The sequence below is a fragment of the Mesitornis unicolor genome, unplaced genomic scaffold (genome assembly GCF_000695765.1).
Source record: "Mesitornis unicolor isolate BGI_N332 unplaced genomic scaffold, ASM69576v1 scaffold31538, whole genome shotgun sequence".
Lineage (NCBI taxonomy): Eukaryota > Metazoa > Chordata > Aves > Mesitornithiformes > Mesitornithidae > Mesitornis > Mesitornis unicolor.
The window spans coordinates 4,960-18,176 of record NW_010201705.1 but is presented as its reverse complement, the minus strand read 5'-3'; the positions used below and the strand labels follow the sequence as shown (position 1 = coordinate 18,176).

The following is a 13,217-nucleotide window of genomic DNA, read 5'->3' as shown; positions in this document are numbered from 1 at the left end:
GGCCAGGCTCTGATCCCGGTGGAGAGGCTCTGTCGCCTCCGGGGATGGTTTTATCTCCGGGACGTGGGAAGCCGCGGAGCCTCCGCGGCGGCGCTAGGGCCGAGGAGACGCCGCCACGGGCGGCAAGACTCGGCCTGGTGCAAGCCCGGATCCCCCTCGCCTCGACCCCTTCGTAGCTGTTCAAAACCCCAGCACTGAGGCGGCCGCACCTTCAGGATGAGGTGGTGCCTCCCACGTCGCTGTCGTTACCGTTTTATGTTCAGATAAAAAACTGTTCCAGGGTCAGTTCCAGCGGTCGATAGCAGATGGTTGGGTCCGGAAGCCAGGTTTTTGGAGGTGTTGCTATTTTGAGTGAACATCAGCATTTAATGACAGATGTTATGAATAGCGATGTCTCCTTAGCATAGGTACCCATCCATCTCCACAGTATCAGCTGAGTGTGGATGCTGTTAATTTGGCTGAGTATAAGCCCTCCTCTACTTTAAGAACATTTACAAGCCCTGGGGTTGCGGTTTGGGTAAACACAGCCCTCCCAGATCCAGGTTGCATGATTCAAACTCACCCCTCCAACATCTGGCTGAGCAAATGCTGAGGCCTTCACACTCCCTTGTCTGCAAAGCTTCCCTAACACAAAAGTGTTCGGGCTCACATATGGCCCCTGCTCCATGGTCTGTCCAGCTCTGCGGGGGGTTGCTCCCAAAATTGGGCACAGGCAGTGCCACCAGGGAGATATTTTTGAGGAGGAAGGATCAGGCCTCCTTCCATCTAGAAGAAATGCATATATATATTTTAACTATAAACCAGTAGAGGTCACTCAGCCCCAGTAAATCCAGTGCTACTGGAGATGCTGGGCCACCAGTAAGAGAGAGGGAGTGCTTACTGGGGGAAGGCAGGATGTGCAGACAGGCAACAGAGCCCAGGGCCAGCGACACTGGGGTCACCCTCATACCTGCAGCTCCTCGCTGTGCCCTGCATGGGACAGACAGGTCCTGTGCTGTCACCTCTCGCTGAAGCTGTTTGGGCTTCCTCCAGGGGCTGCTTGGTCCCGTCCTCTGCCGGCTTCCTTGGGCTGTGGATGTTAATGCTTCTCTTGCCAATTCCCAGCATCACCCCTGGAGCTGAAATGCCATTTTTTGTGAACATGTTTTGTTTGAAGTGTAGCCTTTTGCAAGCAATTTTTAACTGATTTCCTAGGTTTTAATTTATTTATTTTTTCAAAAAAAAAAAAAAGGACATATTTTTTAAAAAGTGAAAACCAAATAAATGTGCAGCTTGGCAATGCCATGGGCTGCTACACCTGCATTGCTGCTGCTGCTGCTTTGGCTGCTCCCCGCATGCATCCTGGTTGCCTCAGCACCGCTTCCTCCGTCCCTCCCTGACTAGGACAATAACCCTTCCCCATGGCTCCAGGAGCCACCCTCTCTTTCTGGCTGTTCCCAGCTGTCAGTAGCAGCCAGGTTTTATCCTGGAATACATCAACTCTGTGGGTGGGATCCATGAAGGAGGACATGTGCAGCTTCCTGGGAATGGAGGAACAGTAGTGGCTGGGCAGCCAGTGAGGGGAGACCCCGGGATTTACTCACCCCGCTGGTACAAGGATCCCTTGTCATGATTTTGCTCTGCTCCGCAGCTCCTGGACAGTTCAACTGCTGCTGCTGGGGGACAAAACTGCTCTGCATTTGCACTGGGATCATGCACCCAGGTGGGATTTTAGGGGAAGCAGAAGGGGGAAATGAAGATGAGATTCATGCACTTGATACCTTTGATCCACCTGCATCCCAACGGAGCAGAGTCCTTGAATCTGAGTCCTTGTATCCAGGGCATGTATTATCCTTCCTTCCTAGGACTGGGTGCTGTTTGAAACTAAATCCACACCCCCTCTGTCCTGAAATGTGTCCCCAGCACTGGCAGCTGCGGTCTCCATCCTGACTTGATGGTTTTGAACAGTGAGTTCACAGCTCCAGCCCCTTCCCAGACCTTGAGATCCTCCCTAGTGTGTGCCAAGCCTCAAGTGACTTCACATCACTGAAAACCCAGCCTTGGCTCCAAATCCTCTGCTGGAGCGGGGCTTCTGGTGCAGCTTGGTCCTGACCCACCAAAGAAACAGAAAGGCTTTTCCATGATCCTTGGTTTTGCCTCTGGTCTCACCCTTTGCTAAAATTTGGACTCACAGTCACTATTTCCAACATTTTGTTTCTTGGGGTTTTTTTTACCTTGTAAAACAAACTTTATTTTTCACCCTGTAAATTTTGTGCAATATACATCTATACGCCTACAGAATACACCTCAATAAAAAGGTTTTTGTCCATACATTATATTACTTTTTATTTAATGTCATGAAAAAATCAGACAATGCTTTTGTCCTTAAATAAACATTTCTCCCTCCCCTGCCCTCCCTTCCTAGCTGACTGGTCCGAAAGAGGAAATTTTATTTAGTTATTTTCTTTTCTTTAAAAAAATAGAAATTACAATCTTACAAGACAGAACATTCAATGAGAACAGAAGCATGTTCCTAAATCTAAAAAGTAAAACATTTCCATAAAACCTGTCGGTATCTACAGGTAGGTGTGTGTGGAGGGTGGTAAATGGAAAAAAATGTTTTCCATTTCTTCCTTTCATTCATAGAGATAAAAAATAACATAAAACCGACTGAAACTTTATATATTTTTCTCTTTTGCACCAACATTCACAAGAATATATATTATATATATATATTTTATCCATTTTTATACACAGTGTGAGGGTTCTGGAGGTGGAAATGCACACTCAGCTAAACTGCCAGAGCAAACAAACAAACACAAAATTAATCTTCATCTGGAAAAGAGCTTTCCCTCGCGGCTGAGGTCGCCCCACTCTCGGGAACCGCTGCCGAGGTCTGTTTGGGAATAAAGCAGCAAAACGCCTCGTGGGCGGCCGAGGACTGAGCTCCGAAGCGAGTCGGGGCTCAGGGCTCCTGTGCATCGTCTCCACTGGCCACACGCAGCTCCAGCACAGGGGAGAGGGGAAATCTCCCTTTTTTAGGCATTTCTACCCGGGCTGTTTATTTTGCCCTTTCCCTCCACGCTTGATGCCTGGCTCTGCCGTGCCACCATCTCTCGGTGGCACAGAGGGACCGCAAGGGTCCTTGGCACAGCCCCCGTGGCCCTGCGCATTGGGGTGAGCCGAAAGCAGAGGCCGCAGCAAGCAGAGGTGCCGTGGGGGGGTCGGTGCGCCCTTGCCATCCCTTTCGATGTGCGACGCCCATCCCAGGCGAGAAATCATTTAAATCGACATTAAATCATTTATCCTCTCCCGATAAATTGTTTAATCGACAAGTCGGTTCCTTTAAAGAGAACTTAAAAGTGCAGGTTCCTGCAGTTTGGCAGGTTGAGTTACATGTGTTTAATACTTCCAGTCTTCCCTAGATTCCCACGGGGGCTTTTATTGCTCAGAATCCAAAAATCTCTCCCACGAGATGGATGCTGTGTTGTAAGCTGGAAAAACGCAACCGGTGGCGAGGGCTCAGTCTTTACCCGATTTAAGGTGCTTTCTTGGTTTCTTTGCCGGATGAAATGAAAATGGTGACGTTGGCTGACAAATACCAAGGACGTGAAGAAGGGTATGTGCTTTTTTTTTTTTCCCCAAAAAACATTTCAAAACACCCGCGGCTGTTTCCTCCGAGAAAGGGAGTGCTGCTGTCCTGCAGAAATGGAGGGCAAGAGCCCCCTCCGCAAAGCACGTTCATTTTCTCGAGTGCTTTTTCCCGCAGAGAGGAGCCGGAAAGCGACCAGTGCTGTCCGAAATGATTCTCCACAAAAAAAAAAAGGCACAACCCTCTAGACAGAATAAAAGAAAAGGCAGTACTAACTTCTCACTTCTCACAAGCTTTAGGATCCGAGAGGGCAGGAAACAAGCACGGCGCATCCCTGCCCCGGCAAACGCTGCATTGGCACTCAACATCGCGTGGGGTTGCTGGGGGGGCAGCAGCCTTTGCTGGAGACCTGGGCTCTAACGCTGTCGGGGGGACACACAAGGCTGATGAACTCTGGTAGCGCTCTGAGGAGCGGTTTAGATGCCGCTCAGCAAAACCAGAAAGCACACAGCTGTACACAGTGGACGGCAGCTGCCGGGGAATAGCACAGTCCCAAGTTTCTCTCTGCCTTATCCAGGAGCAGAAATCCCATTGGCTTCCTGGTGACTCTTCCCTGGTCAAGGTTGGTCCACAGTCTTCCCTAGGAGGTCTTTGAACAGAAAGCATGAATATCCCCTAGCGTTGCTAAGAAGCTGCTCGTTTCTTTTAAAGGGTGTAATTACAGAATTGAGGGTCTTTGGCTCATGCTCAGGGATGAGCCAAGCTGCCAGAGAACAGGGTTTGATGCACAAGAAGTCAATACAAAGCGGGAAGGGGCTTGGGATTTTAGCCCTTTGTCAGCAGAAACCGGGCTGCCTTGGAGCAGGTTCTTCCCTTGTAGCTTTCGGCATTTGCTTTGGGAGGAGCAGGAACGGAGATGGAAAAACCATCTGCAGAGCCTGGCCAGAGTCCCTCAAGCGGCGCCGCCGGCTGCGGGCTACCGCAGCAATGCCCCACAAATCCATCCCTTCTTTGCCTTTCAAGCTTCCTAAGCTTGGAGCAGCAGGTCCTGAGGGAAGGAATAAGGACCTTTCATTTCCCCTTGTGACCTGACAGGCAGATTCTCCCCCTAAAAAGCCCCCAAGTCCTGCTAAATAGACAACAAACCCCAAAATAACAGTTCTAAAGAGCTCCTTCCGGGAGGAAGAGCCTGGGTCTGACTCAACCTGTGACAGAGGCTGCACTCCTGGTGGTCCCGGTGCGGGAAGGGGTCACCCGGCAGTGGGACCAGCGCAGGGCAGGGCAGAGGAAACGCCACAAAACCTCCTCTGGGTGTGAAGCCACAGGACAGAGTTTTACCGGTTTTGATAAGAAAACACGCAACAGCCAGTGCCTGAAGAGCCCCGGCCTGTGGTGACGCGCGGGGATGGGCACCGAGCCCCGGTGCCTGCACCAACGCCTGCGTCCGCCTCCGGGGTGGAGCAGCCGGGAGCTGGGATTTGGCCACAGCCGCAAGGGCAAAGTCCCTCCTCGGAAAGTGCTCAGGACAGAGAAAGGTGGCATGAAGCGGGTGAACCTGCTGAATCAGCTCTGAAAAGCCAGCCAGATGAGGAGTTTGCAGGAAAAATTAGGGAAAATGCCATGACGGAGCCTGCAAAGCTTCTCTGCCGCCTTGTTGAGCATCCTTTCCCTCCAACCAGCCTCCTCCACGGCGAAATCCTGTGCTGAATCCTACCCCAGCCGTGGCCACGTCTTTCTTGGCTGAGCTCCCGATGTCACCCTGTGCTCCACGGGAGCAGCCCAAAGCTGCTCCCACTGGCCTGGCTCACCCCTATCCAGCCAAGTCTACGTTGCCCCTTCTTTATCCCATGCCTTGTGTTTGGGTAAAAATAAAATAAAAATAATAATTAAAAAAAATTAAAAATCTGAGACGGAGAGTGCAGCTGGGACGGTGGGAAGGGCTGTGAGCACAGCAGCGTGTGCGTGGCGTGCGCTCCCCCGAATCCGTGCACTTTGGGGAGGAGTCGGTCCCGTACCACTGCCGGAAGCATCTCCTCTCCTGCACAGAGATTTCACATTCATTTCACTGGTATGGCAAAGTCCGTTTGCTTTTTCCTTCAAGGTGCTTTACATTCAAGAGCTATTGCAATCCACAGCGAGAATGGGGCCGGGGAGATACCCCAGCCCCCCAGGTTCTCTTGAGTTTGATTATTTGATTTAAATAAACTGCCCCAAACCTCTGAAGTTTAGTTCGTCTCCAAATTTTGGGGAACTCGAAGGGGGCCGATGGCCCCCAGCCTTAGCTCTCCCGCAGGTCGCTGTACTGAAGCTCCGAGTTGAAGACCTCCTTGTAGAGGGGGGGGAAGTTCATGGCGGTCTCTGGGTGCAGGAGACGGAAAAATTCCAGCTTGTCCAAGTGCAGGTTGCAAATGGTCTTCATCAGGGGCAGCTTGGAAACCATCTGCGGGGAAAGAAACCAGAGCTAGGGACCCTTGGGTTCCCTCAGCACTGCCATCGCCCCTCCCCTGGGAACAAGCTGGGGAATTTGGGGACTGCTGGACACCCCCTACCTTTGGTCAGCCTGGCAGCAACATGGCCTTGCCTCCAAACCCACATCTTTCTGCAGGACAATCAGTGCCTGGGAGGGTGCGAGGAGTCCCCCCGGTGCCCCTCATCACCATCCCAGCTCTGTCCTACCCAAAGTGTCTTTAAACCAGCTCCTTTTTCCCCAGATCCCCACTGCCTGATGCACTGCTGGGCTCAGTGGATGCCTACAGCGCCGCTACCTCCATCTGCGCTGTGACAGAGACATGTGGCCCTTGGGAAGAGAAATTCTCCTCCTCCTTCAGCAGGTCCAGGGATCACCTCCTAAAAAATGCTAACAAACCCCAGCACAACCACATTCACTGGTTTGGACATCTCCCCAGGCTCCCCGTGCTGCACTCAGGGCACTGCTACCTTTGAGAGCTTGTCTTCAGCGGAGTGTTTCTTCTGGATCTCATGCTGCAGGGCCACGTAGATCTTGTCCTGCAGCTTCTGCACCTTCTTGGACTCCGTCAGCCACGGGCGATCTACAGGAGACACCCAGGTCAGTGAGACCACGGGATCACAGTTCCCTCCTGCTCTTTTAAGCCCTCTTGCTCCCTGGAATGTTTCTGGGGACGAGGGGACTTGGCTGCTCCTTCCACCGAGGAGTTCTGGCAAACCCATTCTGGGCATTTTCAGATGCATTTACCCCCCGCCCCGACCTCTTTTCCTGGGAATAACTTAAATTATCCACCAAGGAAGCAGCATGGAGATTTGGGGGCCAGCTCTATCCATCTTTGGCATGAGACCCTCCCTGTCTCCACCCCCTTCTAGCTGTGGTGTCCCTCTCCATAGGCCCCCCGTACCTGGGGAGAGCAGGACGGCAGCGGTGAAGAGGGCGAGCTCCTCGTCCGACAGCTGCAGGCGGCACAGGGTCCTCCCCAGCTCGAAGACGGCGCCAATGAGGTCGTCACAGCCTGACAGGGAGGTGCAGACAGCAGGGATGAGGGGGACATCATGGCTCTGCAACCCCAAACCCCCACCTGACCCCAGCAGCACCCGTTGCTGGAAAGCTGGCAGAGATGCAATGGGTGAAGAGGGGACCCTGGCAGAGGATGCCCAGCTTTGGGTTGGGGCGGAAAGCAACTCCCAGCCATGGCACACATCAGCCTGATCCCAACAGGAGTGGAGCCAGGTGCTGGAGGGCCTCCCCCCTCCCGTCCCTCCGGGATTTCGCCCCATCTGGGTGTCTTACCGAGTGACTTGAACATCTGCACGCCGCCAAACTTCCCCTCGAAGAGGATGGTGTTGTTCAAGGGGTTGAAGGCGCGGATCATGCGGATCAAGAGCACCTCCAGGCAACCTGACATAGGCAGAGAGAGCGCAGACCAGGACAGGGCAGGGCAGGGGGGGTTTCCATCAGCCCAGGACCAAGTGGAAGAAAGAGGAAAGCCCCCAAGGCAAGTTTGAGGTCCAGATTGTTCATTCCCAAGAGCGGAATGGTTATTCCAATAAATCCAATTTGGAGTTTTGGGTTTGGTTTTTTTAAGGGTTTCCAATTGCAATCACAATATTTCACCAAAGGGAAATATTATCCAGGCATTTGCAGCCGGACACAGAGATCGATCGAGGTCATGGTGGAGCACCGAGAGGGGAAAGGGTGAAAACAAAATAAATAAAAAGAAAATGGAAGGAAGAAATGAAAGAACAAGTTAAACTCCAGCGTGTCAGGCACAGCCAGCTCTGGCCGTGGGGTACAGCACCCTGCTGGCATGCTGGCACACATTCCCTGTGCTGGGTGAGGCCTTCAGCTCCTCAGCCCCCAAAGTTTAGAAACTGGGCAGCTTTTCCACAATTTCTGGCATTTTGGGGGTATTTCACATTCAGCTGTCTCGCCTGGGCACAGCATCACCGGCTCAGGCAGATGGATGGGTGGGGGACACAGGGGTGCGCTGCCATTGTTCTCTTCTTCCCAGTCTCTCACTGGGAGAAGAGGAGGCAAATCCTTTGGCGATCCTTCCTCACTCTCCCCTTTGGTTTTGGCACCCTTTTTGCCAGGGGAATACCTGCTGCACTCCTTTCCATCCCAATTTCTGGGTGACACTTGGTTAAGGACAACCATGGAGAAAAGCCTCTGCCTGGGGTGGCCACTGCCCGCACCCCTCTCTCTACCAACGCATTTTAAAATGTCCTTCAACTCCTTCCAGCCTGGTCCCCACTCCCTGAGCACTGATGTGAGCCCAGGGGTGACCGAGGGAGAGGAGATCCCGAAAGGAAAGCAGTAGCCAAGAGAAGAGACAGGATTTGTCTTTGGCACCACAGCTGCTGCTCAGGAGAGGCAGCAGGGACACAAGGGGGACAGTGGGGACAGGAGGGAGACAGCAGGGACATGAAGCAGGGAGGGACGCGAGGAGGATGCAGGGGAGACAAGGGGTGTGGTGGGGTCTCCTGCTCTTACCGGCTTTCAGGAGGATGATTTGGTCATTCTGGCAGAGCTCCATGAAGCCATCGATGCGCTTGGCGAACTCCACCACGTACTGGATGGCGTTGGAGATCTGCAGCGAGCACTGCTGCCACATGGCCTCGCAGCTCTGCCAGCACAGCGAGGACATTCCTTAGGGCTCGCTGCCACCTGGGGTTTGCTGCTACCCCACACCCTGGCTCTGCTGTCCCCCCATCCCCACTGCATGAGGATGGGAAGGGACCCAGATGCTGTCCCACCCATTTGGGTGGTGGCACCAGGACACGTGAGACATGACCTGCCACCCACCCACCCACTGCCCCCTCCATTGTGCTTTTGCAGCTCCCAAAGCACTGAGAGACCCCTTCATCCTCCTCACCTCCCTCCCTGCCTCCCCAGCCCCGAAGGACAGTGACGGCCCCTGCCGAGGGCTGTGGTGGCTCTGGTGGTGGTGGGCAGCCAGGGGGAGCCATGGCAGCGGTGCTTACCTTGCTCTGCAGAGCACGGACCTCCTCAGGGGAGTAGAGGCTCCACGCCAGGCGCTTCAGCTCCTCGGTCGTGTACTGGCACGTCTCCAGGTGCGACTTCACCACGTTCTGGGCCACCCGGTCTGCAAAGGGAGGGCGGTGAGATCCAGGGACACTCCTTGTCCCCCCACCCCGACACTGCCCTCTCCCAGGTTTCCTGGTGGGGGTGGAGGGGCAGAGGGGCTCATTCGTGGTGTCACGGGGATATGAGGACAGATGGGGCATCAGGGCTGTCCCCAGGTGCACCGAGCTCTGTCAGTGCTCAGCCTGAAGAAGGGGATGGGCTTGGCGGTCCCCAGCTCACTACCTCTGGGCTGCCCCCAACCCCAAAAGCATGCCTAGCATCGTGCCAGGACTGTGCCAAGACTCACCGATCTCAAGGACGGAGATATCAGCAGTGAGCTGGCTGCCCTCCAGCCCACCATGTGCAAACAGGGCCGGTTCCAACATCAGCTCGTAGATGGACTCCTGCTTGATGAGGGTGGCGTCGGCCACGTCCAGACTGGACTGGTCAGGCGAGGGCTGTGCCGAGGCCAGCAGGTCCAGGTTGTAGTAGGTGCTGCTGCCGTCGGGGGTGAGGGGGAAGTCAAAGAGGAGCCCGTCCGACAGCGTGGAGATGTCGTCCAGGTCCGAGAGGCCGCTGCTGACGCTGGTGGTGTAGACACGGCTCAGGGGTTCAGGCTCATCCTTGGTGCTGCCGCTCTGCTCCTGGCTCTGCTGGTGCTTCTGCACCTCAGCGTAGAGGCTGTCCCGCTGCTTCTTCGACATGCGACCGAACTTCACCGCTGCTCGGGGAGGAGAGGGCAGGAGTTAGGGCAGCTTCGCCCCCGCAGAGCAGCACTGCCAATGCCTGCCCGCCCTGGGCAAGGTCCTGGCTCCAGGGGAGCACGCGGTTTGGGGGTGTGAGCCCCGAGTGGGGCAGAAGCCCCGTCAGATGCACCCCCCACCCAGACTGACCCTGAGTCATAGAATCATTGAATCATTAAGGTCGGAAAAGCCCTCTAATATCATCGAGTCCAAACGTCAACCCAACCCCACCATGCCCACTAAACCATGTCCCAAAGTGCCACATCTTTCCATCTTTTGAACCCCTCCAGCGATGGTGACTCCACCAACTGGCAGCCCCTTCCAGTGCCTGATCACCCTTTCAGGGAAGAAATTTTTCCTCATATCCAATCTAACCCTCCCCTGGCACAACTTGAAGCCATTTCCTCTCATCCCATCGCTTGTTACTTGGGAGAAGAGGCCGACCCCCCCCTCACTGCCCCATCCTTTCAAGAGCTGCAGAGGGTGATGAGGTCTCCCCTCAGCCTCCTCTTCTCCACACTGAACCCCCCCAGCTCCCTCAGTTGCTCCCCATCATTCGTGTGCTCCAGACCCCTCCCCAGCTCTGTTGCCCTTCTCTGGCCATGCTCCAGCCCTTCAATGTCCTTTTGGGAGTGAGGGGCCCAAAACTGAACACAGGATTTGAGATGTGGCCTCACCAGTGCCCAGTACAAGAGGACGATCACTTCCCTGGCTGCACCATTGCTGATACAGACCAGGATGGGTTGAATGGAACAGAACCAATTTAAATTTCCCCCATGGGAAATGCAAAAGCACCTCTTGCTCCCCAAACTTGTCCTTTCCCTGGGCTGGCCCCAGGGGGAAGCAGCTCTGTCCCCAGTGGCCCAACTCTCCCCAAGGAGGAGGAGGGGACTGGCCCCTAGGGACCTGGAGCAGCACTCACCGTCGCGGGACATGCCCAGTGCCAGGCATTTCTGCAGGCGGCAGTGCTGGCAGCGGTTGCGGTTGGTGCGGTCGATCAGGCAGTTCCTCTGCCGGGAGCAGGAGTAGCTGGCATTGTTCTGCTGGCTCCTCCGAAAAAAGCCCTGCATGGGATGGGGAGGTGTTGGGAAAGCGCCTGGTAGGATCCCAGCCACCAGCCCTCCGTCCCCGGGTGTCCCCAGGCTCACCTTGCAGCCTTCGCAGGTGATAACACCGTAGTGGATCCCTGAAGATTTGTCTCCACAGATCTTGCAGGGGATCACTTCAATTTGGGCTGCAGCGGAAGGGAAAACAAAGGGGGGAAACCACCGTGGTTAATGACAGTCACTGTTGAACCGAACCAGGGAGACAGCCTCTGTGACAGCTGCAGCTCTGCTTGGCAGCTGGGGAAACTGAGGCATGAGAGCTGTCCCCACCAGCAGCTCAATCCTTCCTGCAGACCCCACAAGGATGCTTGCACCTCAGAGAAGCCCCTAAAAAGGCTCACACAGGGTGTGGGATACCCCCATCCATGTCTCCATCATCTCCAGCGCCGAGACGGACAGAAAGGCTGTCCAAGCTACAAAAGCACAGCACATTTTTGTACCACCTCCCCCAGGACCCCGTTTTGGGAGCATTCCCTTTATTTTTCAGCCAGTGTGAGCACACTGAGGGGGCACCACTGGCAGAGACATCCTCAGTGCAGGGACTGTCCCCTTCCCCACTGCCATAGACGATCTCCTGCTGGGGGTCTGGCTCAAGCGGGGGGGTCGGGGCCCGCCCGACCTCCCCTGGCAGCTCCTTTGAGACCCAGGACCAATATAGCCATCACCAGCTCAAGGTCCTGGCCCCCTTCCCCCCACAAATCCGCTTCCCTCCCCGCTTCTGCTTCGCTGGCACTGAGCTGCTAATAGGCTTCGTCCTCCTCATTTTCCAGCTGCCCCAGTTCCAAGCTGGCTCTGCGCGCGCCGGGGGGGGACGACAAGGGGCACCCCCGGGACTCGTACGTGCCTCCCGGCATCTCTGCACCCTCTAATCCTTGCTCCATCCCCCATGCCCCCCAGCCGGGCATCGCTCTCAAGGGTGCGGGGCAGTCACTGCCGTGCCAGAATAACCCCCCCGGCCAGATTACGGTTATTTCAAATCTCCTGGGCCTGTGCAAATCCCTGGCTTGGGTAATTCCCTTCTGCCTCTCCTCCCCTGGGAACAAACGGTTGCAGCAAGGGTGCGGGGCAGTCACTGCCGTGCCAGAATAACCCCCCCGGCCAGATTACGGTTATTTCAAATCTCCTGGGCCTGTGCAAATCCCTGGCTTGGGTAATTCCCTTCTGCCTCTCCTCCCCTGGGAACAAACGGTTGCAGTCACTTTTGGGGGCTGCTGCTGGTGGGGGCCCCCTCTGCATGTGGCAGCCCCGGGGCTCAGCCTGTGCCACCTGCACCGGGCAGTGCCCCAGGGGGTCTCTCACTGCTGTGGGGGGGCTGGGATGGGTCAGCGTGGGCCTCACTGTGCAGAGGGACAGCTGAGCAGCCATCAGGCTCCCAGAGATGTCATTGGGCCTCTGGGGATGCCATCGAGCCTCTTCCAGGGATGCCATCAAGCCCCAACACCAGGGATGCCATAGGTCCCACACCATTGGGCACATTTGCTCCCAGCTATACTGAGAAGGATTTACCTCAATTCTAGATGCAAGTCAGGGGGAATGGAGCCCCCCTCCATCCATTGATCCAACCCAAAGGGGGGGCACATCCCACCCCTGCCCCCACCAAAACCTCTGCCTGCACCTCTGCTGCAGTTTTGGGCCTGGGGCAGCAGAGCTGACCGTCCTGGGGTGGGCAGGGAGCAGGCAGGGCCGTACGGAGCCTCACAATTTTTTTTCCCCCCAATCTGTGCTGGAATCCCAGCCCCTGGGTCCCCCCTTTGGTCGGGGGACAAGGCCCATCGTGCCAACAGGCTCCAATGACCAAGACCCCCCTGCAATTCCCCAGCCCGTGCTGCCAAAGAGGGGTGCAACCTGAAAACTGTGGGGAGCCCTCCCCACCTCGACAGCAGGGAGGGGTGCAGGAACGGGATGGAGGTGGTGGCATCATGGGGGGCACAGGGAGGTGGTGCCACCCCCAGCAGGAAGCGGCGTCGCTTCGTTATGCAACGCTAATTGCAGGTGGCGGGTGATGCATCGCTGGCGCGCCTCGCCCTCACGCCCGCGGCCGATACTCCCGGCAAAACAGTGCGGCCCCCGCACCCACCGGCACCCACCGAGCAGTGCCCAAGGGTGCTCCATGCACCGTCAAAACCCATTCGCCAGCCACAAACGATAGCGATGGCTTTGTGTGATGGCGATGGCTTTGTGCAATGGCAATGGCCAAATCCTGCCCCTGCATCCCCTTAGAGACCCCCGCAACCGGCACA

The 13,217-nt window shown here is 55.7% G+C and overlaps 1 protein-coding gene across 1 annotated transcript; it reads right to left on the bottom strand.

Annotated features, from left to right (window-relative positions):
- Positions 1-5,849: 5,849 nt before the first annotated feature.
- Positions 5,850-11,105, bottom strand: LOC104545134 (nuclear receptor ROR-beta-like; the record flags this gene model as incomplete). The annotated part of the gene is made up of 9 exons (XM_010190194.1): positions 5,850-6,011; positions 6,509-6,621; positions 6,943-7,053; positions 7,332-7,439; positions 8,535-8,667; positions 9,026-9,147; positions 9,436-9,849; positions 10,794-10,935; positions 11,020-11,105. Coding segments are annotated over 9 exons (1,391 nt in total), but the record flags the coding sequence as incomplete, so codon positions are not given.
- Between the last annotated feature and the right edge of the window lie 2,112 nt (positions 11,106-13,217).